The following is a 23249-nucleotide window of genomic DNA, read 5'->3' as shown; positions in this document are numbered from 1 at the left end:
CTAAGCCATGGCTCTGGTCCGAAAAGGCCCATTGAGCCATGGCACTTGTTGGTTGGTCCTGGAGCACGTGTCCCATTGGAAGAGAGAAGAGATGGGCACCATCTCTTAGTTTTCTTTTTCCCCTGTATCTCATGAACTCTCCCCCAAATAGGCAGAAGAAAGTGCCTGAAGTGTTATCAATGAGGGACACCAAACTATTTAAAAAATCTCCATTTCTTTTGAATTCTTCTTCTTCCATTCTTTTTTCTAGTTACTCTTCACTTACGACAGAATACAGTGAATTGGAAGCCCTGCTGTGAATTACTGCTGTTTGGTTTCAGCATGTTTTTTTTAGTAAAAAACTGTAGCAGCCAGCTAGATAAATAAACGGATTCAGCTAAAAATCAAACACAAGCCACATTTCTGTCCCAAATTGGAACCGAACTTTCTGTAGTGGGGCATTTGTAGACTATTTTTCCTTTCCATACACTTTTAGTATCTCCTGGTTGAATGTCTCTACTGACACTGACATAAGACAAAAGAAAGCTTCCAGCTCCACTTTACAAATATGAAAGGCACAGAATTATTTGGAGATTGATACCCTCGAAGAGCTGCAGCTACTCACAAACAAGGAAGAACTGCTGGGTGACGTAAAGGCCAAGGGCAGCCTTGGCTGCAGTGAGCATGAGACTCTGGAGCTTCAGATCCTAGGAGGAGCGAGCAAGACAAAGAACAGAATTAGAGCCGTAGACTTCAGATGCACAGATTTCAGGGACCTGCTTGGCAGGATCTGTGGGAAATTGCCCTGGAGAGCAGAGGCCCAGAAGAGCTGGCTAATCTTCAAGGACAACTGCCTCAGAGGATCAGAACAGTCCATTACAATGTTCAGACAGTTGAGCAACTGTGGCAGAAGGCCAGCATGGATGAACATGGAGCTCCTGAGTGAACTCAAACACAAAAAGGAAGCATACAGAAGATGGGAACTGAGACCAGCTACTTGGAAGGAACACAAAGCTATTGCTTGCACATGTAGGAATGAAGTCAGGAAAGCCAAAGGTCAGTTGGAACTGAAATTAGTTTGGGAGGTGAAGGGCAGCAGGAAAGGTTTCTCTAAGTACATCGACAGCAAAGGAAAGCTAAGGAGAATGTGGGCTTATTGCTCAGTGGCCCAGGGGACTAGTGACAAGAGACATAGAAAAGGCCGTTTTCACTAGCAAGACTTGTTCCTCTGTCCTCCCAGGTCACCGAGCTCCTAGCAGAGTCTGTGGGAGTGAGGCAGCACTCACAGTAGAGGAGGACAGAGTTCAGGATCACTTAACCCACTTGGACATACACAAATCCATGGGACTGGACAGGATGCGTCTGGAGGTGCTGAAGGTTCTGCCTGGCTGATCTCATTGTGAAGCTTCTGTCTATCACCTTCAAAAAGTCATGGCACTTGAGAGAGGTTCCTCATGACTGGAAAAAGGCAAACATCACACCTGTCTTCAAGAAGGTCAAGGAGGATGATCCAGAGAAGTCAGTCTCTGGGAAGGTTATGGAACAAATTGTCTTAGAAGCCATTTCTAAAGCACATGAAGGATAAGAAGGTGACTGGGAGCAGCCAGCAAGGGTTTTCCAAGGGCAGACCATTCCTGACCAACCTCATTGTTTTCTGTGACTGGTACTGTGGACAAGGGGAGGGCACTGGATGTTCTATACCTTGATTTCAGCAAGGCCTTTGACACAGTCTCCCTTAGTCTCATGACCAATTTGGTGACATATGGGTTGGAGAAGGTAGGTAGAAAATTGGCTGTGGAATGACAGAATCAAAGAGCTGTGATCAGCAAAGTCCAGCTGTTGACCACTAACTAGTGGAGGTCCCACAGGAATCAGTACTGTGATCAATACTGTTTAATGCCACCTGGATGATGGGACAGGGTGCACTTTTGGCAAGTTTGTGAATGACACCAAATCGGGGGGAGCAGTCAACATGGTGGAGGGCAGGGCTTCTATTCAGAGAAACCTGGACAAGCTGGAGAAGTGAGCTGACAGGAACCACATAAAGTTAACAAGAGCAAGAGTGAAGTCTTGCATCTGGGAGGGAATAACTCCCTGCAGCAGTGCAGGCTGGTGGCTGTTTAGAAAGCAGTTCTGCAGAAAAGGATCTAGGAGTCCTAGTGGACAACAAGTTGAACATAAGTCTGCAGGTCCAGGTAAGTGATCCTTCCCCTCTATTTGACATTTGCATTTGGAGTACTGTGTCCAGTTTGGGCTTCCCAGTACAAGAAGGATATTGACATCCTGGATCAAGTCCAGCAGGTGCCACCAAGGGCACTGGAGAACATGACCTACAAGGAGAGTCTGACAGATCAGGCCTGTTCAGCTTGGATGAGAGAGGGCTTGAAAGACCTTTTTGTTGTCTACAACTTTTTGATCAGAGAATACAGAGAAAATGGAGCCAGACTGTTCTTGGAAGTGTGTGTTGATAGGACAAAAGGCAACAGAACAAGTTGGAACAGGGGAAATACTGATTAGATATTAGGAAAAAATTTTACTCTGAAGGTTGCTAAATAGTGGAACAGGTTGCCTGGAGAGGTTGTAGAACTGTCATCCCTGGAGGGGTTCAAGAGTCGACTGGACACAGCCTTCAGCAGCCTGATCTAATTAGTCCCGTTTTGAGCCAGAGTCTGGACTATATGATTCTGTAATTCTATGATAATACATTGGATTTTATAAATCTGTTCCCACTCTTGGTATCCAGTTACAAAGGGAAAAATTGTGAAATTCTCAGGAAGAATAAGTTCTCACTCCATACACAAAATTCTGCTAACACTGACGGAGATAAATTGAATAATGAAAGAACTTGTTCCTAAAATTAATAAAATGAGGTGTCTATAACTCTGGTGAAAAGAACCAGTCACTCCTTTTCATCAGGCTGCAACAAGTATTCTAAAGCATCAGTGACACTGTCAGCTACACTCACGGTACTAAAAATCAACAGATTCAGTTTGTGAAAAGTGATTAAGAAGTTTTACTAAAACATTAAAAATAGTGATGAAAAGCCATGCTTCTAATCTTATAGCATCTACTTCCTACAAGCCAACAGAAGGAAGACTACATTTTTCTCTTATTGTTTAAAAGTAAAGGCACGTTAGGAATGACTGTGAAGGTCCTCATCTCCCCCTTCCTCATGTTTGTAGTGAACATCAGTGGAAATCACCAGATGACCCTGAGGAAAGAAGAACATGTAAAATTACCTTAAATTTCAGATGGACATATTCTGGGTCAGTATTCTGGGACTAGATCCCATGATAACCCCCTCGGCAGGGCAGGAGACAAGAGTGAGTTTTTGCCTCCTGAACTTTAGTTAACTTTAGGGTAGGAATGGGCTCTGATGTAAGTTAATACAACCCTCCAAAAGGCTGAGTAACACTGCAGAGACACTCAGGTTGCCTGTAAGCCTTCCTAGAGAATGGTCATACTGAGGACTCACGCACTCAGTGCTCCTAAGCCCTGCTGGGGATAGCAAAGCTGTCCTTGTGGTGTCCCCATGCTGGCACACCCCAAAGGGCTAGTGGACCCTTTATAACCTACAACTGCTAGGGGTGGGGGGGTGGAGGGCTCATTTCTGATCCAGAGTTTGGATTTTATATCTAGTGTATAGTTAATGCTTTAGTGACATTTAGATCTACCCAACACAGGAACACACACAAATGCGCAGGCCTGAAAAAGAAGCAATATTCTTTAACAAGAAATCAGGCTTCTCACCTGATTCATTTTTATTACAGGTCCAGTCAGCGTAGTGTGGGCCAAGTTAAGAAGAGGAAATCCTTTTCCTAGTTTATCTTCGGAAAGGACAAATATAAATACATTTGAATGTAATAATAAAATGCACTTCAGAAGCATCTTTCTCAAGGAACACAATTTGTTTCACAATGTCCCTCTAATCAGCCGTCCTTGCGCCTCTCAAGGGAGCTATTATTCATATTTGCTAACAAGCAAAAAATCCTGTGGAAAAGCTGCATACAAACCTCTTACAATCTCTCAGCTGTCTGACACTGGGATTTGACTGCCTTTGCTCCTCTCCAGATATCTGCCCCACAAGATCTGGTTTCTGCTGTTTCCTACTGACTTATTCTCCATCTTCCTTTCATTTTCTTCTCTGGCAGATCCTCTAATCCTGTCAGTCCCTCTTATTGTCATCTACCCGTACTTTCCTGGATTAAGCCCCAGCTCTATTCCTATTTGCTTTTCCAAACATCTGACTTTTGCATCCCTTCCTTTCATTCTCTTTCCTTTCTCCTCATCAACAGCTCACTTCCTTCCTCAGCAGTCTCCTCACCTCTACCTCACAGGCACCTTCTGTACTCTTCCACCTGCTTCTTTCCACCTTTACCTCTTTCTTCATAATCTCTCACTCTCTGCACCCCACTGAGCTGATTTTCTGCTCTGTCCTGCCTGTGGCAGCAGATGAAGCACAAAGGCAGAGGGAGGCGATAAAATTAGAGACGCTACCCTGAAGCCCCAAGATGCAAGCATGCTTCTGTGCTTCCCCAGTCTGGGCCATTCTCTGGTCATGGCTTGACTCTGTCAGGACAAGACTCAAGCATGTCTCAGCTCTGCTGCCATGCTGCATCCAGTGGAAAGGAAACCCAAGCCCAGTGTTTGGAAGGGAGCCAAGACTTGCTCTGTCTCAGCTCCTGGTCCAGGTGACTGAGGGACCAGGACTGAAGTCCAGCACAGAGCAGACCTCTCCAGGTGTAGCCAAATGGATAGGAAACCTCCCATAATACAGTCTTTAAAGCTTGGCTCTCCCTTTTATGGTTTCAGCCTTGCTTTCCCACCAGCTGTGCTCAGGAACTGGCCACAATCCTTACCATTGATTACCGGGATCACTGCACTCTGTAAAGTGTAAGACAGAATATTCTCCGCCAGTGACATCTGCTGTGAGGGGGAAAACACATTTGGTGATTACTGCCTGATGCCTATGGAATTGCAGCTTGATGGGGGAAATGGAGGGTTAAAACTGGAGTGACAAGCAAAAAGATTAGAACAGAGCTTGGCAGAGAAAATCTCAGGTAAAAAAAGATCTTCTTTGGTTTAAGTTGCAGCTGAACAATGTAAAATACACATGGCAAAGAGGTGTCTGTTTTTCTTGCAATAAGTTAAATTGAAGTATTTTTTCCTGTATGTTCAGTATCTGAGTTGAACCTTAACTTTAGGAATGAAATCTGTTCAACCCCATTTCAGCTGCCAGGACTCAGTTCTCAGAAGTGAACTGTCCTCTGGGTGGCAAGAACTGCCCCGTCCTGGTGCTCTGTCTTATGCCACTGTGATTAGTGTCCTCCTTCCTTCACTTAAAGATGTAGGTTGGGCTGAGCTGCTGCAGAGTCGCACTGACCGTTTCTCAGTCTACAGTGAATGATCTAAGCAGTGGAATGGTGTTTCTTTTATTCCCTATTTTTGCCTCCCCTTTTTATGATATTTTGTTGAAGTAATCCAAGATAATTCCCGAAACTGAGCTTAAGCCTGACTTTGTATTCACTCCAACTGCTACGCCTACTCAATCCAGCTGTAAATTCAGGCTGGCTGTCAGAAACAGCTAGAAGAGGTGCTAGCCCCATGCGTGCCTTTGTGCTGCTGGATAGAGAAGTGAGCAGAATCAACTATGACGGCTTGCTAGGTCATGCAGACCCAGGCAGACATTTCTCTTTGTTTCAATTAATGTCACATGGTAATAACTCCATAACATTTGGAGCCTCTGATGAGAAAAAAACCCCAATGCTCCAAGAGGTATTTCCTCTTACTGGAAAGAAAAAAGAAAAACAGAGACTATACTATTTCAAAGCAGAAAGAACAGTGGCAGATGATATCCCCAAGACAGACCAAGAATTGTCCAGCAACAAGTTCGGATGAATTTCTTTTATCTCTGAAGGGCTCGGCTACCTTTCCTAGGCACTGAAACCAACTTACCTCAGAGAAGCCAAGAGTAGAGTGCATCAGGGAGAACTGGAGCCTGAGGAAAAGAAGTAAGAGAAGAGGATTCACTAGAAAGGATGAAGGCACAAGTTATGTACATTGCTTAAAGATTCATTTGTGGAATTTCATACTGATTTCATGCTGATTCACACATTTAACTTTGCCAAAGACTCTTTGATTCCCAACAGCTTTTAATCAAAACTGGCATAACTACAAATGAGTTCTAGAATCACTGGGATCTTTCTGATACTAATCTCCTCCTACGGTCATGTGTAGTCCTGGGCTGTGACTATAAGACTTGGGAAATAAAATTTTTCTGGAATTGCCATTTCCTGCAATGGCTGAATTACACATTCCTCAAATGTTCATTATGATTTGAATAAACCTATATTCATTCCTAACCATTATGATTTCCTAACTTTTTCTACTCATCCTCAGATCACTGTAAATAAAACCCTGGGGAAAAACAACATTTTGAAGAACAGAAGAACACATTCTTGTATCAAAAGCTCTAAGTGAGCAGCACCATTACTTCTGAAACTTACACTGACAGGCTCTGATCAGCCTAAGTCCTCTTTTCCTGTTAAAAAGGTCCAGAGACCAAAACTAACAAAAGGCTGCTCACGTTTTTCTTTAATGAAAATGTAATAGGTTAAAAAATATCATATATTCTGGAATTCTGCCCCAACTTGGAGTATAGAGCTAACAAGAAGAAACACCAATGTGGGCTACTTGCCTGAAAGTCTGTGCTTCTACCCACCTGGTACATTTAGGGAGAAAGGGGCTGTAAACCTAGCCAAGCTTGAAGTGTGAATAAAATTTGTTGTAAGACAGCTGAGAACATCCGTAACTGTAGGTGACCACAAAACCAGAAAGATCTAAGCAAAATCTAAAAAGCTCTGAGCCTTTGCTTCAAACTACAGACACCTTTCCAGTCTCATTTGTTTGATAGTGTGGTGTCTGCTGTTGCAGTATGTCCTGTGTAGTCTCACTTGTCCCTTACTCTCATGTGAAGGCATACAGAGAGCTAGCTACAGTGGTCCAGTGCAGTGTTTGCACTCTGGCAGTTCTGTTTATGATACTCAGACATGGCATGGCAGCAACATTTAGAGGGTTTCAAATAAACTATTGAACTTCCTTCTCCAACATCAGCACAGGCTGAAACAGATGCCTTTAAGATAACCAATAAATTGAACATAGTCATCTGGAAAGGTATTTAACCTACAGAAAGGGGTAGTATCATGTTGCACAAGAGACATGGTTGTTCCACAATATTATTATATTTCATCTGCAAGATTTAGACCAGTCAAAAGTATCTTAGAGCCCCTATGAGAAAGAAGGTAACTAATTTTCTTTTTCTCATGGTGAAACAAGCACTGTCAGGCTGACACAATGAAGTTCTGTTGTGTCCTAATTGTGTCTATTGTGTAGGGATCATTAATGTTGCTTTCTGAATTTTCCTTGGTTACCTCTTCAGAAGTAATGAGATAATCAACTTCTGTTTGGTTATTGTCAAATTGGCTCTGGTACTGGCTGTCTGCAGGGAAAAAAACAAAACAGTCTTCTGTGACTGTATACACAGATAGATACTGTCTTAGATATAGGCACAAATGCAATTGTTTTTGTGATTGGAAACACAATGTTTAAACTTTTTATTTGGTCAATACATATAGATAGTGAAATCATTTGTGAATTTGCTGCTTTCTGCCAGCAATTGAGATTGTGTGAGCAAAGTGATAATACTGCCCTGATTGCCTCCTTATCATTAGGATCATTTAAGTCCTTGCATGGCTGACGTAATTGGTCCACTTTCATCCTAATGAAAAGATGTCTGGGGACACACTGAATTATTTTATAACAAACCAGTTAGGAAGACTGGGCATCAGATAATCACATTTTTATATATCACAATTTATTCTTGAATAATCACTCAACCTCCCACGTGGAAAAAAGGGCTTTCATAAGCAGCTCTCTGCACCTACCTATTAAATTCTACAGTATGTGGTGCATGTTTCCTCCCTGTGAAATGCAACAGAACAGTATGCGTATTTGTGGCAGACCAGTATATGCTATTTTATGCTTATCTCTGTTTTTCAAAGGAACTGGATGATTACTGTGTGTTTTGTTGAGCCCCAGCACTGAATGTTATCTTCTAGCTCATGTTACTTACTAGGTTCCCTGTAAAGATGTACTGGGTGGTTGAATTGGGCAGAACAGCAAACGCTTCTACACAGCCAGTGATCTGTAGGATGCATCTGTCTGAATTTAAACTGACTGCAGGTGGTGACGTAGCCATCAGCTTCAGCAGCACTGGGCACGTTGTTACGTTACTCAGAGCAATCTGAGGCATTTCAAAGAGGAAAAAAACATTGAATGCAGATTTAAGCTTTTCTTAAGATACAGTTTCTGTGGCTGCATCACAATCAGGTGCTATATACCAATCCTCTTGTTAATTAACCTATATTAAAAATAACTCATTTTAATTACACCAACTGAATTGACGAAATTAGCATTGCATATACTCTGAGTTTCAGAGACCATAAAAATAATGATGAAGTTTTAGACCCACCGATTTGAACATACATAGAAAAATAATTTAAAGGTTGTTCCTGAACAATGTATTTCAAGAAAGGGGATTAGCACTGTATGTTAAAGAAATGAGGGAAATGAGTGATCCCAGTAAAAAAAAAAAAATTAATGACACTGACAATATAAAGAATTTGGAAAAGAGGCAGCCTTCCAAAAAAGAGCCAATATCTTGAAAAACAGAGAAAATTATAGAGGACAAAACTTTAGTTTGCAATGCCACAGATTCAAAATTTCATAATTTTATAGTAAATGTTGCCATATTAGGGATTTTTAAAGCATCTCATAGTATCTTAATTTCTTGCATCACATTTATAAACTTAGCTACTTGTGACTATTACTTCACATTGAATAAAATCTCCAGTAGTCATAAATCAGGTATCTTTGCACTGAGAAGTCAGGCTACCAATAGCAGAGATACCATTTCCTTGAACAGGAATAAAAGGAGACTGATCTCACAGATGTCTACCACTTAGTCTTTATAACTGTTTCAGAAACTGAGAGCAGATCTAGCGCTTAGAGTAGAGAACGACTGAAGAGTAGTGTGATATAGTTAGGAAGAACATAGTTATGATGGGGTAGATGTGTATGAGTCTTGTACTAATCATAAACCAGCTCAGTTTCCTTGTCTCCTCCAAACTTTTGCAAATGAGCTAGTACACAGACAATATCCATAAGAAACATTAGCTACTGCTCTTTCTTAAAAGGTCTGTACAAGTAAAAGTACCCACCTCAGGAACAAAATCTTTGAACAAGGTGGTATTTACATTAAAAGCAGCAGCAAGCTGTAAAACAAATTAAATAATTTAGATCATTATATCAGCTTGAAAATGAGGTTTTCCTTGGGAAAAAAAACATATCCTCTTTACTTTAGTTTTAGATAATCCATGTTTTGATTTAGTATTTGCTTGCCCCAGAATGATTCCTAGGGAACCCACAGTGCTCTGTGGGACAGAAGAGAGACAGACTTCTCATTCAGAAGCACGTACCAGTGAACAACCATTATTCTTTCAGAGAACAGATGTAGCATCCTGCTTACTTCCTGCCTGTGGGACTTTCTTAGATGAAATACACTGAATCTGTTAGAAGCAGGACTCAAAAATCTCATTTGCCCTTTTGCTGCTGACCATTTGTGTCATTAATTTTTATAAAGACCCTCTTAGCATCGTTTCAGTTAGCAAAACTTCTTGGAAGCTCTGACTACTAGTGCCAGCGTGGAAACAGCATTTCTGAGAGAAGTCTTGTATGTTCTTCACACACAGCTGAAAGCTTAGTTTCCTCGTACCTGCTTCTTGCCTCATTTTGCTGCTCTGTAGTCTGAGGGTTTATTCTAGCTCTCAACACAGACAATACATTTGTTGTGGGCTTCTGTGCAGCAGACTGTGGCTTCAGTACACTTTTTCCTGTCTTGCCCTTTCCTTTCCTATGTGAAATCCATAGAGAAAAGCTTTTTTTTTGTTCTTTCTGCCATTCCTTGAGCACCAACTCTGTGATGTTCATATCTGTCATTCCTTGCCTAGAGCTGCCAAGTTCAGACTTAGGCCTGAGGGAGACTTTGACTATTTTAAATGATGGCATACAGAATGAATGTCATGAATCCCTCCTACAAGTGGTAGAAGTGTGACCCAAACCTGTGTCAAATGGTGAACATAATGTATTAGTCTCCTTTACTGACTATCCATACTGCTGATAGTTGTAATTATATTATATGCAAATTACACTCACCTCTTCAGAGATGGTGATGTTGAAGGCCCCTGCTCTGTAGTAAGCCAGTGAAGCTGACTTAAGAAAATAACTGGAGACTCCCAGGTAGAGCATAGAGTCACCCTGGTCTGGGAGAGCAAACGGAGCTGGCACAAAGGGAGGGTCTGTGTGATTTCCTACTGGATAGACTGTGCCCTGCAAAAAGTCATTATCAAGTATTTGTAGTTGTAAACATTTGTATCTGTCAGAATGCATTAGCAGTGGTTGAACAGAAAGAATTCTTCCTAACATGAAGAAAAGCTTGACATTAAAGAAAACCTGAAGTAAGCGAATAAGTTTGTGATATGCCCTGAAAATCAGCAAAATTAGGCTCTTTTGGAAAAATACAGAAATCTCAGAGAAAATCTGGCCTGCATCCTTTCAAAGTTTGAATTTGAGCATTCAAGTGAGTATTCTGAACTGCAGCTATGAGACACAAAAAAATTCTCTGGACCACGGTTTTCTTTTTCTTGTGGCAAAGACACATTTGTGAGGTTAATTCTAAGGGTAACATTTCAAGAAAAACACCCCAAAAGCACTGGAAGTTGCTTAGGACAGGGACACAAAGGAGCCTTTTATACCACCTAACTCTTAGCCCTGGTCCAGCTGCCAGTCCTCCAAGACCTAGTTTAGGTGCTGCACAGGTGTGGGACCTTGGTTCAGTTATACTAAGAAAATAATTCTTAAAATGTGAGAAGGTATGTGAGCTCAGGCCATGTAAGACAAGAAAAGTAAGAACAGACAGTAAGTAGTGTAATTACTGACACTGTAATAGCAGCTGAAAGATTCAACAGGAAAAATACTGACATGGAAAGGTATAAAACCCTAAGAAGAAAGTTGAGAGTTGGAAGATGGCAACTCATAACGATCAAGAATCAGCCTGTTACAAGGAGCACTAAAGACCAGTAACTTCCTTAATTGATTAATAACTGACTTACAAATACTCATCTGGCATCCCATCAAGGTGTCAGCATGTTAAAGCTTACCCTGTAAGTTCTAGTTAGCTATAATAGCTGATAAATAATTACTTAGTACTTTTAAGCATATCTTAGTATATATACTTTAAAAGTACTTTTAATTGCTTAGTACTTTTATGTATATCCTGCTTGCAGAGTGTTTTTTCTGTGTGGTAAAAGTTGCTTGAACAAAATAACCAAGAGGGAGAGTTTCAAACATAGCTCTAGCACATCTTTCTTAACTGAAGTCAGTTCTGAGAGCCATGGGGTGCTCTGAATTACAGGGACTGTTGAAGCTGCTGGAAAAGCTGGGCGTTGCTGAGATATCTCTTGCCAGCTCTGAATTACAGGGACTGTTGAAGCTGCTGGAAAAGCTGGGCATTGCTGAGATACCTCTTGCCAACAAAGGGGAAAAACAGGTAAGAAAGGAATTGCTGTGTGCTGCTCAAGGACTGTCTGTGAGAAATCTTTTTTTTGGGGTGTGACTTGCACATATACAAGATGCTAAGTCATCTCAAAACAAATGCTTTGTATTGCAATCAGATTGGTAGCCATCATGTATCACCAGTAACAGGCGAAGGCCAAGCAGCAGTGGAAGAGCTGTGTATCTGAAGAACACTTTTATGCTGTTTATGAAGCATCTCTGAAGGGTTTCAACTCTGAAATAATTTAATTCTAAATAGTAGCTTTGGTTAATTAACAAATGCAGTTAATTTACTAAATAATCGTATCTGGTTTCCAAAATAGCTCTTGACCAAAATGTCCAAATATTTTCTTGTTTTTTCCATTAAATATTGGAGAAGCTGAGTAAGACTGTAGTGAAAGAAAATTAATCAACACAAAAGAGAATCAGAGAAGTCTTAGAAAGCACACTGATATTAAAGACAAATTACCTTCAAATCCAAGTTAATGTGTGACTTGAAGATTACTGGAGAGCTAACTAGGGAATAGTCTATTTGTGCAAAGGCATCAATCTGGCTTAAGACTAGAAGAATGATGGACAAAAACAAAACAGCTGTTACTACAAAAACACATCACAAACAGTTATTGTTTAGTTAAAGGCAAAGGCATTATAGAAATGATGAATCTGAAGAAGAATAGTGGTAGGAGAAGGAAGAAGAAAATAAAAAAAACTTCTTATAAGGGAAAAAGTGAGAGTATTCCCTCTGGAAAAATCACCGATTCCTCCTGGTTTAGGCCATGTTCTCCTGTTGTTCACAACTGAATACATTGCTCAGAAATCTCTCCCATGCAGTGAAAGAAGGAGTACCGAGGGCAGAGTCCCCTTTTTTGTTATATGTTTGTACAAGAGAACTAAACTCTCCTATATGAGTGAAATATTGGTAAATACTACTAAATACTTTGGAAGGCGACATTAGCATATTTTTATGCATATCAGTGTTGAAGACAAGGGATGTTCACAACAACAGAGGGCACTTTATCAGACAATATGATTGAAGACTTTTTCTGAAAGGCTCTTACATGCAACTTCAGTCTGATTGTTATTTTTGATTGGACTGTAAGGTCTGTTCATACTGTATAAAAATCAGATGGGTTTAAAGAGAAATGGTGAATTCACACAGAGATTATGAACTCCTCAATATGACAGCACAGTTTGGACTGCCCTTGAGCCTGAAGTGTTTAGGTATGTGCTGCATAAGTAAATGTTCTTGACGACCATGATTTTGAGTAATACTTGCCACTGCCTGGCACATGGCAGGTATAGGCCATTTTGGGAAAAACAAGTCTACTTACTCTGCTTCTGAAGAGCAGAGCATATGATAGAAATATCCACAATACAATGTGAAAAGTAGGAACAAACTCTCTGGCCTGAAGTATATGACTTAGGTGAATTAAATGAATTTGAATTGGTGAAAACTACAAATATTCTTAGTCTTGGAAAAAAACAACAACAACAACAAAGGGAAAAAAAAAAGAAAAGCTGTGGGATTTATTATAGAAGTGAAAATCTTATATATATGCTTTTTGGACACAGATATCTATTGTCTTCATGTCTCTGCAAGAGTGACACAGGAATTTTTACTGGTGTGAAGAGAAGCACGCTCAGTGTGACACTGTCTTCCTGCAGCATCTTGTTATCTCACTGAACTCTAGTTCAAAACAAGATGTGCTAAGTTTACGAGATCTTACAGGGAGGTTTGCTAGCTCTTTAGTAGATTACTGCTAAATCTGGTTTTCTTATGCCCACAGTACCAAGAGCGTAAAGGATCAGCATGAAAATGTTCATCTCAAAAATCTAAGGAAATAACACAGGTCAGCTACAACAGACTGAAAGATTACAGGTGACCTGCTATGGACACAGAAGAAATCTGAATATTATATATAAGGCACATGCAAGAGATTTCTAGGGTGAACTCTGGAATAGGTTAAGGTACAGAACAATGGCTGTATTTTTCTTCCTTCACTTTTTTTGTACCGTGAACACAGGAACGGTTTGGCATCTAATAAAAAAGGCTACAATTTGAGCACTATGAAAATTACTTAATAAAAAGCTGTTACCAACAACTCACCCTTATGCTTTCTTAGCTGTGCATCCATCATTTGGATTTTGTATTTGATATTTAGGCATAGCTACACAAAAAGAGAAACAAGTCAGTAATGTAAGGGCTGTATTTCAACCCCTCCCTTTGTTACCTGAAACTGTTTTTGCAGACTTACATTTTTATCCACTTTGGTGTGAATGGGCTTCTCAAGATAAGCAGATAGAAAGCTGTAGATCCAGCTGGAGGAAAGGAAATGAATACAGTGACTTTTTACCATGGACTGAAATCTTTGAAATATAAAATCTGGCAGACTGGGATGTCAATGTCATTTGTATTAATGAGACATGATTACAGCAGTATTGGTAGACTGTGCAGTTGACTGTTTTTATTAATTTGTGAGTCTCAGACAAATGCTAGGGGTTCTCAGTCTCATAAGAGCTATTTAGAAGGCAATCTGCAAAGTAGTGAACGTTAATGTTAATGTGTTAATAAACAATACTCAATTAGTCATATTTTGTCTTTGAGTAAGACAAAAAAATTGTATAGAAAATCAAAATGAGGAGAACTAAAAGCATTGTTTCATATTCTCTTTTGAAAGTTTTATTGTGAAATTGTATGTCAGCTTGTCAAAAGGCATCATCAGTTTAGACCACCTTCATATCTGCAAACCTCCACATGCCATCTTGTATTTTTTTTCATTTTTTTCATATGCAGTATGTTTAATCAGCTCATTTTTTGGCACATGCACAAAGAAATGTAGATTAACTGCACTTCACACACTCAGCAAAGGAGCCTGGTTTTGAAAACAGACCTTTAAAAATCTATTTTCATAGACTTCAATAGTTAGTGGTATCCTGTAACTGGATCCCTAAAAGTCAAAATTTGAATAGTGGCCCTTATGCTACAAACCCTGCTACTTCCCGCAGAGTAATTAGAAAATCTACTGTACATACCTAGATCCTCCATTTACTTTGACTTTTACACTATTAATGCTCTGCTGGCAATTGTGTAGCACCACGGACAAGCGGCCTGTACTGTCCCGTGACACTTTGAAGATAACTGCAATAAACAGCCCTGAGATGGACACAGTAATTCCTCCTTGGTCTTTGCTGCTTGGAGAAAAAAAAACAAACTCAGTCAAGGAAACATCTGCTTTAAGGGAACAATTTAAGAAACTACCTGTAAATCAAGTTTGAAAGGACTTTTTGCTTCTATCATCTAGAATGAAGAATTGGTTTTCTAGGGATTAAAGTAGATTAGGGTCATGCATGGTATTCAAAAACAGATTATATGCATGAGTTTCCAGGACATGAATTTTCCAGTGTTGTGCAGGACTTGACAAGTTTGCAAAAATGTGACAGTTTCACAGCAACACAAGACATTCCAGTCCTTCGTGACAGATCACCCTGAAGGCCTCCGGGACTGCAGCAGCAGAAGCCTGTTAGCTAATAAATGTATAACCCAGTGGTTCTCAACTTTGCAATTGTTCCACTTCCCTCTTTCCTGTAACAATTTTCAATAACCCTTTAAAATGTATACTTTCCTCCATTCTTTGTCCTGCCCCAAACGCATTCATTCTGTCTCCTTTCGGTAAAAATCCTTTCTGAGATCCCAACAAAAATATTCTTATATCTAAATTCCAGCAAATTCAGGTATTAAGACTACAGTTAGGAGTTGTAGAAGTTGTAGACCAACCAAGAAGGATACAGAGAGCTGAATGGATGTTAGAAAAGCCTTATAAAAACCTCATTTACCATAACAGAACTGGCACCGAAAGCATCACTTTTCATCCTTTCATCCTGATTACTCAAGTTTTCTATTCCCAGGCATTACTACAGTGACTGCATCATATTACAGAGAAAGAGCCCAGCCCAATATGAAGCTCAAACCATGAGTCTCTCAGCTTTCCTCTTTATTTTTCAGGCTAAGCAAAAATCCTGGGGAAAGAGGTTGTAATCCCAAAAGATTAATCTTAACCCAGCCCCAAACCATAGACTACCCCTGTGAGTAGTATTGCCAGTCACAAAGTCCCTCCTACCAGCTATACCATTTTCAACCCCACCTTTTCAGTCCGTGTATATACATTAAGTGGCTATCCGGAGGAAGCACCACTCTTCAGACCCTCATTTTCCAGTCCCTAAACAAACCCCCATCCCACAAGCCATTAGGAATAACATTTTCCCAAGGAGGGTTGTGCAGCATTGGGACAGGTTACTTGGAGAGGTTGTGGCATCACCATCCTTGGCTAAAAACCACCACTAAACAGCTGACCTGATCTAGTCTGGTGACTGCTCTGTTTTGAGCAGGAGGCTGGACAAAATGACTTGAGGGATCCTTCCAACCTAGGTTTACCCATACTTCAGTGACAGGGACCATCGCAAAAGGATCTCAGCACTCCTGCTCCCTTTTTGTGCTTGGGAGATGGGGAGAAGCCCAGCTACATAGGCCCTCTGTTCCTGCATCCTTATACCTGCTCTTCTTCAGGAGGAATCCTGATTCACTGGGGCAGGGTCTCAGCTCCAGGCCTCCAGGGGCAAAGGGCCTGCCAGAAGTTTTTGTGACTGGCAAAGTGCTCTGCGACACAGTGAAGAGGAGGGCTACAGCGAGAGCTGGAAATGTAGGAATAACATTATCACAACTAAAAAGCTGTGATAAGACCCATCTTACTGATCCTTGAAACAGCCCAGGAGGGGTGGGTTGTCAATGGTCTTGCTTGGAAACATCATTTTCAGCTGGCCCCTCTTAGTCTGCTATGCTGAAAGCAACGTGTAGTACTAGGGGATGAAGAGTAGGGCATATTCTGGATCTCTCTAAACCTACAGTCATTCACAAAGCATCATATTGAACAGATCAGCACAGATTGTTCCTTCTGCCCCTCAAAAAGGCAAGAAAAACCCTTCACCCCCTAAACTCCACCAAAGCTGGCTTTGACCACCTTCACCATGATCTGCTCCACCAAATCCTGTGTACCAGCTCCCTGCCTCCCTTGCTGTCTGTGAAATCTTTGGGGTTTTATACATCTGGGGGCTCTCCAGATTATGCCCAGGTCCTTATCCTTCAGCAATAGGAGGAGGTGGCTTTGTGTTTGGGAACAGCTAATTTGCCCTGCTGAACACAATATTCTTTTCCTCACAATACAGAAGGAACAACAGACATGTTGGGGACACAGTGACAGCAGTTTCCAGCTACCAGTACTGAGACTGAATGCAGAACTGCATGTCCATGCTCCTCTGAAATCAGGACATGCTGTGAAACTTGCAGCCTGGTGATCCATCTTGCTGTACTATCTGGCTCACAAATAGAGCAATGCCTACTGCTGCTACCAGTTACTCCATTAACCCAAAATGTAGAGATTAGCACCTTCCAAACTTTTCTGATATCACAGAAGTCTAGCCCTTCCCCCCATCCCTAAGAAAATCTAGAATATTATATTAAAATTCTATAGCAAAAATGCTGAGATAAAAAAGTGGAAAAATCAATATGCCATCTTGTCATTAACGACAATCTCATACTGCACAGGCTCATGAAGCTAAGTCAATTTTCCATAGCGACCCAAATTCTGGAGTTTCCGAATTTATGAATGTTTGGCATTGTGACAGTGCCCTTCTTTAAAAGAAGCGCTTGGAAGACAATACACACTGTACCAGCAAACAGATAATTAGCTAGAGAGTCAACCTTCCAGTTATACTGTACAAAGAAAGTAACAAATGTGGCTATTGCAAACTCTGTGGTCCTGAATATTCATGTAATATCATGTAATATACAGTCTGGACAAATTGAGCATGTGAACAGATGTCTGACCTGATACCTCCCAAAGAGACATCCTGTAGGGTAGAATAATTAAGAAAAAAAAAACATTAGTTGGCAGGGGATGTTTCCTTCTTAAGACGTTTATTCAAATAGATTGTTGTTACATGATAAAGCATATCTAACTTGAAAAATAATAATTACCAACTAGATTTCTGAATTTCATTTGCAATCCTTCTCCCAGAACTGTCCCCCACACCTGCATCACACTGTACAATACTTACAGCAGCCACGCGTTCATTCTCCAGTCTGCACTGATCGTAGCAGAAGCACGTGCCACTGATAGGCAAATGCCAGTGCCAGGAATAAAGGAAGCAGAAGTTTCTGGGAAATCTATGGCCCTAATTCTGAGCCTACAGAATACAGAAAGGAGGATATTAGACTGGATGTCAAAAAAGTAAAAAGGACTTCTGATCACTGAAAACCCATCTGCTATAAAAGGCAAAGTCTATGCTTTGGTAAAAGAATTTATCAGAAATGACTGACCCTTGTATATTTTAGGAAAGAAAGACATCTGTACCATTACACTTAGTAGCATCCTTGGAAAAAGAATCCTTTATATCTGCCCAGGCAAAAAAGAATGCCTGGACGAAATGAAAACCTCCCCTTGGGAGAAAAACAAACTCCTTAAAGTGAAATGTGCTTGCTGGGGGAACATAAGTCTGTGTGTTAAACCCAGATGCTACATCTATAAATAAAACCAGGTTTTCTGAATGTGAGCATTTGCTGAAGAACATCAAAGTTTCTCTTTCCCCATTCTGTATCCCCGCCCTTGCCTCAGCAAAGGGCTCTGTAGAGGATCCATTTTTCTAAACAAAATCTTACTTGAAGATTTCCCTGCCAAAACAAATGTTTCTGATACTCAAGGATATTGTCTGGCAATTGGGTGTATTGAATTGAGCTGAACATTGTAAAGATATCAGCTGTAATCTTATCATGTAGTACATATTCCTCATTGTTTCCTAATATCTGGCTGAGATCTCTGAAACAACTGCCTTTAATCTACTTTCCCCAGGGCAGAAGGCACCAGCTACTTCTAATTAAAATGACCATAATTTTCCAATAACATCTTGGGCAGCAGTAAGGCTTTCTTTAGTAATCTTGTTTGCAGTGAGCTAAAATCAGATCATCCACTGGGAAGATGGCCAATTTCAAGAACTATGGTTGGGAGAATGAATTGGGGTTTTGAAGATCATATAATAATTTAGGATGGAATGGGACCTCGGGAGATTTTCTGGTTCAACCCCCTACTCAAAGCTGGGCCAACTCAGGGGCTCTGCCCACTTGAGTCTTGAACACCTCCAAGGATGGAGATTCTCCAGCCTCTTTGTGCTCTTGTGATGGTGCTCCCTAGCATTTTTTCCTAACTTCTAATCAGAACTTTTCTTGATGTAACTTATATCTGTTGCCCATGATCCTTTCACTGTGTACCTCCAGGAAGAATCTGGCTCATATTCTCTACAATCACCATCCAGCAGAGAGTGGAAGACATGCAGTAAGATACTCGCACCTCCACCCCCATAGTCTCTTCTTCTCCAGACTGTCCAAACACAGCTCTCTCAGATGTGCAGGGATTAAGGTTGCAAGGATGGTACAATACAATGAAGCCTGCCGGAAAGCAGGCTATTAGGAAAATATGAGGTACAGATAAAGGATGCAGGCCCTATCCAGCAGAAAGTACATGAAGTCTCCTAGATGACTGGTATTTCATGCTCTGGGTAATTTGTAAGGAAAAGGAAGTAAAATGCTACTGAGCAGCAGAGCTTGGCTTGATAGTAATATTAAAAGACCAGAAGTTTCTGTTTTTCTGTTTATAGCCTATTGGAAAATCTTTAACTGGAAGATGGGATAAAAGGCTCTAGAAAAACCTTTTATATTAGTCTCCTTATTTGGAGAAATTGTAGGAAACTCTATAAACCTGTTTTTCTACTGGCTGCTCCTAGTACAATGATTTTCCTCAACAGGAAATAGGTATTGAGCCCTATCCAATAAAAATGCTGATTTACCATTGTAAATCCATCCAAAAAGATTCTGTAAAAGTCATCTTCCTGCCACACCAGCCCAGATACACCGTGCCCCTGCACACATTTTCATCTTATCCCTTTGTTGGCTTTTTCTCATCAAACACAAATTACTTTCACTGCTACAGGTCCTTCATAGTAGCAGACTTAATAACATGGATTCTTCCCTCTTTCCCACCCATTTCCCCTGCTGTGTCATAGCCATGCTTACACCTGCCTTGCCCCAAACTCTGAGACAAACCAACTGAAAAACCAGCCAAGGTGCTCCTTCAGAAGCTTTCTAAAGCTCATCTCTGAGTGTGGTAGAAGTACTTCCAAATCAGTGTTTGGGCAGTGGGAGCAGAGTTAGATGAACCATTAAAATTTTACACTGAACAACAAAAAAATGTCTGCATAATTATTACTATGCAGTAACAATACAATAAGATGTTTCATCCTAAAATTTTGAAATGTATTTCCTTTACTTACCTTGAAATTACATAGTTGACCTTCACAACCAAGAAACTCTCCTGCCCACTCCAGCTTGGGAAGGTCTCTTTCAATACTGCTTGCTTCAGGAGCTCCAACCCAGTCCTGCTGCCTACAAGGGGACAGAGGAAAGCACATACCTTGCAGATGGGATTGAGGCACCCAAATGTCCAGATATACTGCCAAATAATTTAATCATTTTTAACACAGTTCATAAAAACCTCTGATTCTTAAACCCTTACCTAGACCTTCTTCCAATTACTTATACACCCATTTATAACTTCTATTAGCCTCATATACAAATCATTTAACCAAGATCATCTCGTCCTTGAGTTGTATTTTATATTCTAGAACTCTTGTCAGGTTTCTGAAACTGTTATACTTCCTTCCCTTCACTGACAATGTGGAAAGCCTTGGGAAACGCTTGGTCATCACGTTTACCCTCAACGTGTATCCTCAAACTCACGTTTGCCTCATACCTGTTGAATGAAAAAGCCCGCTAAGAAGTAGCAAGACGTCTTCTATATGTAGTGTTTACTTACGCAAAAAGTGTGATATATGTATCTGAAGTGCTGGTATGTCAAATGCGGAACTATGTGGATTGTTGCTCGTGTACAGGAAGTTGTTTGAGGTTTAAAGACAATCCTTTTAAATGTTTTCTTCCCATTTCTTTCAGGGTACATACATTTTGCCACTGCACCTTATCCATTACAGCATGCTGCAGATCTCTGACTTACTTCCTTACCTTCTCTACTTGCTTTAAGGAATCTATCTCTACTTTCTTGAATGCTTCAATACTACTTGTGCATCGATAATACACACAGACCTTATAATCAACAAACAGAACATCTTTAAATCCCAAATTCCGTGTGTCTTCCTTCTTTTTGCTCCTCTTTGATGAAGACACTGCTAAAACTTTAATACTGAATGATGTCCTGCTTTCAGATATTTTTAGCATGAGTTTCTTCAGCTTTTGGCCTCATAGTTGCTGAATGCAAATATCTATATTTTTCTCTCCCAGACTTCAGTCTATTAAAAAAGCAAAGAATTGGAATCAATGATAACTCAACATTGGAATAACTTTTTATAAAATGCATCTTTTATGAAGGAGATGTAAGTTATGATTCCCTGGGAATTCCTGCCTCCAAAGCAAAATATGGGCTGTGACTGAAATAACTTAAAGCTCTCTTAGTGAAGGCAACCAGTGATCCCAGGTGGAATTTCTCTCAAGGTTCTTGCAGCAGGCAAAGAGCATGCATGCAGGATCTATTGCCTCAGCCTTCAAATCTCATATTAAGGGCACCATGCTCTTCAAATACAAGAAATACCTTTGGGAGGCACACTGTTAATGTCTTTTCTTGATGCAGGGGTGTGCAAACTTAAGTCTGTTCATTCAGCACTTGAAGGCCATGCTGAATGTCACAAAAACTGCTGGGCTCACGCTAATACATACCAGGATGAATTCTCATTTCTAAAGGCACAAGAGATCACTAGGGAGCAATTTCTCCTGTGTGTCATAAAAAGACACGGAGATCAGTTCTGGTTTGGGTGACTGATGTTTGCCCTGCACTTCTCAACTCCTCAAAAGCCTTTAAAACAATGCTCATACAGAGAAATAAGTGGACCTGATCCCTGCTTTCATCTCGAAGGCATAAATCCTCAGCTTCTACTTTTCATCTCACAAGTCCATTGTTTACCTGTCAGCATGCTCAGTACACAAATGAAAATTAATCCTTAGCATGACCCAGCCTTTGTTGAATTTGTGCCTTGTTAACCTTTATTATTAATATTAATTCTGTAAACAACTGAAATTATACTGCATGCCCTCCACACCCATGGAGTAAGTCTTAGGTAAGAGACAGTGAAAGTCAGCATGAATAGAAAGAGTAAGGAATATTGTGGAAATTACTGATACTCTGCTAAGGGGCAGAATTACGGCAGACAGTTACTAGGGTTTTTTGAAAGAATGGCACATGCAGATGCTGTCCCATGCCAAATGGAGGAATGAGAATAAAGGTGTGCAGCTACGTGACTGTTCCAAAATCATACGGTTTTTTTCCCAATTATGTCTTCTTATCTTCAATTATATATTGCATTTCAATCAGGTTTTTGACACTTTTAAAAAAGAAGCAATTATATGACCACCTTATTCTGATTCTAAGAAAGTAGATTGATATGAGGAATGCAATAGAAACACTCTTGGACTGCAGGAGAATACAATCACCAATGCAAGGATAAATTCACATCTGGGGTGCAAAAAAAAGGAAGGAAATAAGTGACAGATGAGACAAAGGGTGTTCCTGGTGTGAGGTGACAAAAAGGAATTTATTCTATTTCAATATTTAAGGAGCTTGTTTCTACGTTGCACCTTTATTGAGGAACTATATTCTGTGCATAGAGTATTTATCATAAATTAATTTCTGGCAATGTTAGACATACCGTAGTCCAGCCCCTTCTGAGTAATCCTCACTTTAAGACCAGGATTAGCCTCAAGCCGCAAGGACAGCCAACACAGCAGGAAAGAATACCATATCTTTAGCATCTTCTCACCTTTGCACAGGAACCTGTTAACAACATTTATGATACAAACGTGATCATAAATGATGCATACCATGAGTTGCAAAAAATCTGTATCCATCACTTCCCTCAATGAAACTTGGACAAGGGTGAATAGTCGAGAGGTTTAGCCAATGATTTTACTGAAGAAAGAAGTCAGTGTGGGAGCAGACACAGATTTCTGATTACTTGGATAGCACTTTGACTTGCATTAGCTGTTGGTGAGACTGAATGGTTCTGCTCCACTACTCTATGCTTTCCCCATATCCATGTCTTGGCTGGTTTATTTTACCATCCGACCTACCTCCTGCAGAGTGAACATGACAGAGCAATCCCAGCCAAGGAGAAGCAGGTCTGTCCTCCTATGGAACAACACCCTTTTTATATACACACCCCCTAGGATATACTGGATTTGCAAGTTCAAAAGTTTTTCAACTAGATCAGCTGGTCTAATAAAATACAGTAGGCCTCCCTACAAAACTTGCCTCCCTGTTACACACAAACCTCTGACTTAATGCAAACACCAATACACGAGATCAGCTAAATCAGGTCACATGAGAAGGAAATACAAGGGCAAATTCAAAGAGAATGTGAGAATGATATGGTGATCACACAGGAATAGAGAAGGGTGTCCTGGCATAAGCCTGCAGCACAGTGTCTTTGAGTGC

At 40.5% G+C, this 23249-nt stretch overlaps 1 protein-coding gene across 1 annotated transcript in view; it reads right to left on the bottom strand.

The window, feature by feature from the left end:
- Positions 1-3112: 3112 nt before the first annotated feature.
- LOC137664032 (bactericidal permeability-increasing protein-like) overlaps positions 3113-23249 on the bottom strand; it is a 32939-nt gene continuing 12802 nt past the window's right edge. Inside the window, exons 3-17 of the mRNA XM_068401755.1 lie at positions 22465-22589; positions 20026-20137; positions 17761-17889; positions 14683-14841; positions 13905-13968; positions 13757-13817; positions 12119-12210; positions 10252-10425; positions 9258-9311; positions 8111-8281; positions 7410-7477; positions 5935-5977; positions 4839-4905; positions 3730-3806; positions 3113-3190 (exon numbers count right to left, since the gene is read on the bottom strand). Coding sequence (XP_068257856.1) covers positions 3113-3190; positions 3730-3806; positions 4839-4905; positions 5935-5977; positions 7410-7477; positions 8111-8281; positions 9258-9311; positions 10252-10425; positions 12119-12210; positions 13757-13817; positions 13905-13968; positions 14683-14841; positions 17761-17889; positions 20026-20137; positions 22465-22589 — 1474 coding nt within the window. The remainder of the gene's footprint in view (positions 3191-3729; positions 3807-4838; positions 4906-5934; positions 5978-7409; positions 7478-8110; positions 8282-9257; positions 9312-10251; positions 10426-12118; positions 12211-13756; positions 13818-13904; positions 13969-14682; positions 14842-17760; positions 17890-20025; positions 20138-22464; positions 22590-23249) is intronic.

This window comes from Nyctibius grandis, chromosome 5, assembly GCF_013368605.1.
Source record: "Nyctibius grandis isolate bNycGra1 chromosome 5, bNycGra1.pri, whole genome shotgun sequence".
Lineage (NCBI taxonomy): Eukaryota > Metazoa > Chordata > Aves > Nyctibiiformes > Nyctibiidae > Nyctibius > Nyctibius grandis.
This window is presented reverse-complemented; position numbering and strand designations above follow the sequence as displayed.